This window comes from Volvox carteri, assembly GCF_000143455.1.
Source record: "Volvox carteri f. nagariensis unplaced genomic scaffold VOLCAscaffold_73, whole genome shotgun sequence".
NCBI classification, from domain to species: Eukaryota; Viridiplantae; Chlorophyta; class Chlorophyceae; order Chlamydomonadales; family Volvocaceae; genus Volvox; species Volvox carteri.
Genome location: NW_003307616.1, coordinates 600,195 through 604,660, shown reverse-complemented (window position 1 = coordinate 604,660; position 4,466 = coordinate 600,195). Strand labels below are relative to the sequence as shown.

The following is a 4,466-nucleotide window of genomic DNA, read 5'->3' as shown; positions in this document are numbered from 1 at the left end:
CATCACCATCACCATCACCATCACCATCACCATCACCATCACCATCACCATCACCATCATCATCATCATCATCATCATCACCATCACCATCACCATCACCATCACCATCACCATCACCATCACCATCACCATCACCATCACCATCACCATCACCATCACCATCATCGTCGTCACGCCCGACCCTCCTACGTACCCAGGGGAGGCTCTTCAGCGGCGGATGGGGCACATGGAGGCGCTACGGCGGCAGAGCGTGCCCGAGATTGTGTTCGCGCACTTCTCCAACAAGTACGGACAGCGCTCGCTGGTGGACGAGTACGCGGCCTGCCTGGCCAACACACTGGCTCAACATCGGGGAGGTGCGTGTGGGGGTTACTGCAGGGAGGGGGAGGGGTGGTGGTGGCGGTGTTCTGGGGGTCGGAGCCAGAAGGCTGCTCTGGTTGCATCCAAAACCCTGCACCGCCATACCTGCACCCAATTCTCCGCCCCATTCTCAGCCACTGGCCCGGTGTCCATTGCAAACTTGATGTTTCTTAACCCCGCCCTGGCCCACAACACCCTTTTCCCCCTCCCCGCCTCCAATGCCCGCCTACTAGTTGGTGTTATGGGACGTCGGTTGCAGTTCATTTCCTTGTGGCATTCAATAATGGTAATCCCTCCCTCTCTCTCTCCCTCCCACACCTCCCCTCCCCCTACCCTCCCTCCCTCCCTCTCTCCCCCCCACACCTCCCTTCCCCTACCCTACCCTCCCCGCACCAGAGGACCTCCGTTTGGAGATCTTCTCACGTTTCCTGACCGAGCAGTGGGACTTCGCTACCTTCTTCGACTTCCTCACAGCCAACAGCCTGGCGCTGCAGGTGCGGCAGCTGGAGGGAAAGGGGAAAGGGGAGGGGGAGGAGAGGAGAGGGGGTTGCGTGGAAGATGCGGTGTGGCGCATGGATGTGAAGCATGTGCGGTGGTGGCCTATATACGAATGCGGTTGAAGTCGCTAGCCATAGGACAGCAGCTCGTTAGCTACAGTGCTCCCGGACGTATGTATCGGTTCGGAATGCACGCCTACTTTAAAGTGTTGAGGTTGTTCGGCTTGTTTAGATCTCGCATGGTACGGATTTTGCTATTCGAGGGGTCGCAACTCACGTAACAGCCAAAACTGTCTATCAGTCAGTGTGGGGGCGTCCAAGGGTTAGGGTTGCCTCTGCGCAACGTACGTCATGTCTATACGTTCGTCCACGTGCGCGATGTTCGTACGTATGCATTCCAGGCCCAATCCCCAGCTCCTCCCCCTCCTCCCGCCAGCCTAACACCTCACCGTCATCCGGCCCTGTGCTACCTGCATTTCCTTCCTAACCTCCCGCCCGCTTCTCTCCCCTTCCTTCTCCCCTCCTTTCCCCCCTCCCCCCCTCCCTCTCCCGCCTCCCCCCCTGCAGCCCAGCAAGGCCCTGTGTATCGAGTACTCCCGGGAGGCGGGTCGTGACGAGCAGTACCCTTGGATCTGCACCCACAAGGCGGCCGCCATCGCGGACCTGGTGATGGGCCCCAGGTCTCAGGCGCTGAGGGACAGATTCAATGAGGCGCTGCTGGCTGTCAGTGTGCCGGTGAGGAGGGGGAGCGTAGGGGAGGGAGGGGGAGGTTGGCGGGCGGCCAGGTTGGCGGCCTAGGTTGTGGCGCACTTACACACAGTACACATTTCATCATCTCGCAAGCGCGCTTCATGGCCCACACGAAACATGCTAGAGCGCATACACGCCTCAGCCCCACACAGGTCCCCACACGCTCCGGAACCCTCGCATGTGTTGTGTTCCCCAGGCTGACGATGCGGATGTGGAGAAACTTAAACGCGACCCCCGCTACGTTGCCGCTGCCGCGGACGCCGGCGCCGGCGGTCCGCCGCTGCCGGAGCGCTTCTACCGCCTTCCTCGCCCCCGCTTCCTGGCCCTCCTCGCCTCCGAGATCGCCCGCCTCAATGCCGCCATTGCGCACATGGCCCGCAGCCGCTTCGAGGCCCTGGACCTGGTCGGCAACGAGGTGGTCCCCGCGGGTGCCGTACCCGGGTACCTGTCCGCAGTGGTGACCTCCAAGACGGGTCCCAGCTGCAACTGGGCCGCAGTGCAAGTGGGTGGGGGCCGGGATGGGAGTGAGAGCGAATGTGTTATACACACACGCGCTAAACCAGGCGAGGCGATCATCGGCAGTTCCTTCTCGTGGCTCAGTTCATTTATGAAACACACACGCACACACGCACACACGCACACGCACACGCATATTTTTCTCTTTTTTACCACCCGTCCCCCACCCCCCGGCCATCCCTGCCCGCCACGCAGGAGGCCTCCCAGTCGTTCATCGCGGACGCACTGGCCTACCAGCAGGACCCCGCAGCCGCATCCACGGTCTCCTCACCCGAGCCGGGGGGCGGTCCGGGACCCGAGAGCAAGATCGCCATGGACGCCTGGGTGGCCGCGAGTGTGTACTGCCCACTCATAAGGGACCACTTCAAGCTCAAGGTGCTGAGGCCCAGGCGCATAGACGTCGATGGAGTCGACGACTTTGTCGACGACGGCGGCGGCAGCACCGGCGATGGCCTGCTTGGCGGTTTCTTGCTGGGCCTGACACGTCGACACACCAAGATTATGGTGGCTAGGCTCAAGGGCTGGGTGCGGCCGGAGGCCGCCGTCACCGCCGGAGGCGGCGCTGCGGACGCTGCGCTTGTCGCTGAGCTGATTTCTTCTGTTGACAAGGCCGTCAGCGGCGGTGATAAGTTCCGGGTGTATGCCCAGATGTTGTTGGCGATCATTAAGCAGCAGGTGGCGGCCGCGGTGGGGCTGCTGTTGGGGGACCGGGGGGCAGCGAATGACGCGGCGGGGGCGGACGTGGAGGATGCGCTGTGCCGCCTGGAGGACTGCGTGCTCATCATGCTCAAGCAGGCCAAGTGAGTGTGTTTAATGACCTGTGGGTGTGTGTTGGGTGCGTGTGAGATGGGAAGTGTGTGTGTGTGTATGTGGAAGGAGTGTGGCCAGAGAAGGGGTTGCTGCTGAGCTGATGGATGTCTCAATTGCAGAGAGAGGAAATGCGGAGGGGGGGTGCGGAGGGCGAATGAAGCTGCGGGGCGGGTGTGGCGGGAAAACGCTGCTCCTCCTCGCCCCCCACCTGCCGTGTCGTGTCCCCACGGTCTCCACACCAAGCTTTTTATGACCCGTTCCCTCCGGTCCCTGTGCCCACCACCTCCTTCCACTTACCCACTACCAATCCGGTTTTTTCATTACCGCCAACCCCGCTCCCACCCCTTCCTGCTTGTCTCGCCCTGCTTGCAGGTATCTGATGCAGTGCAGCTCCCCAGAGGTCCAGATAGACCTGGTCAGGAGGTTGGCCCCGCAGACCCGCATTTTCGCGGTGGGGCGGCAGCTGCTGGTATGGCGCCAGCACCGGGCCACAGTGCACAACATGGCGGCGCTGGTGGTGCAGAGCTTGTGGAGGAGACACAGGAGGAGGAGGAAGGCCCCGGTGGCCGCGGCCCTGGAGGTGCAAGGTGGACAAGGGTTGCAGCGCGTGGAGGCGTCGGTATCGAACTTGCCGTTGCTGGCGGGGGCGGGGCCAGGGGCTGGGTCCTAGGAGTGGTGGTGTAAGCGGCGGTATCGGGGTTTCGTGGCTATGGTGAAGCGGCGAGGGTGGTGGCGAGGGTGGTGAAGTAAAGGCGGTGGTGCAGTGGCCACAAGCGCTGTGCGGAGGTGTTGCTGCCACGGCAGCAACCGCAGCAGTGGACCAAGGACAGCGATAGAGGAGGAAGGCGATGGAGGGGACTGCTGCTTTCCCCAAAGCAACGAAACCGCCATTACCAACATCATCGGGGATGTACTTAGACTTCGTAGGTTATGAAGTTCGCTGTGTGAGGCCCGTGCCTTACCAGTCGTGTCGGGGGCGAGACACAGCAGCAGCAACCCCAGCAAGGTGCGGCCCTAAGTGCGCGGCCTGGGGTCTAGTTCACGAGGAAAGCGGGTGGCAGGGATGGATACGGCTGGCAAGGCCGTAGCGCGATGCAGCAGCGGGTGCAGGAAAGTTGGGAACGGAAGACATCAAGGTTTTTGGAAAAAGATCAAGATCAAGATGCGAATTTAGATTTCCAAACTCAAATCTAGGCCAGATTAGATCCAGATCCACTGCTATTAAATGCCGTGGCTCCCAGTGTGAGGTGTCACCGCAACTGCTGAACTCTCTTGGAAGCTCTTGGAACCTTCTTTCTCCTCCATGTGTATAGATAGTGCTATCTGTGCACGTATGCATGTTGCATGGGTATATGTGTGTATGTATGCACGTATGCGCGCACGGGCGAAGGTTGTTTGGAGTGGGGATGCTGTGTGGGGGGAACCTGGCAAGACCCTGGTAAGATGCAACGGGCAAAGAGTGGGGGAGACGCATTTCAGAGGCTGAGGGGGCAAGAAGGAGGGGATCCCCAGAGGGAGGGAGTGGAGGTTAGA

The 4,466-nt window shown here is 61.2% G+C and overlaps 1 protein-coding gene across 1 annotated transcript in view; it reads left to right on the top strand.

Moving 5' to 3' along the window:
* Window positions 1–4,057, top strand: part of VOLCADRAFT_107693 (uncharacterized protein) — a gene marked incomplete at its 5' end in the record, with an annotated part of 19,027 nt that extends 14,970 nt beyond the window's left edge. Inside the window, 6 exons of the mRNA XM_002957433.1 lie at window positions 198–356; window positions 757–854; window positions 1,425–1,592; window positions 1,804–2,109; window positions 2,319–2,923; window positions 3,306–4,057. Of these exons, the coding sequence (XP_002957479.1) occupies window positions 198–356; window positions 757–854; window positions 1,425–1,592; window positions 1,804–2,109; window positions 2,319–2,923; window positions 3,306–3,603 (1,634 nt within the window). The 3' untranslated portion in view covers window positions 3,604–4,057. The remainder of the gene's footprint in view (window positions 1–197; window positions 357–756; window positions 855–1,424; window positions 1,593–1,803; window positions 2,110–2,318; window positions 2,924–3,305) is intronic.
* Between the last annotated feature and the right edge of the window lie 409 nt (window positions 4,058–4,466).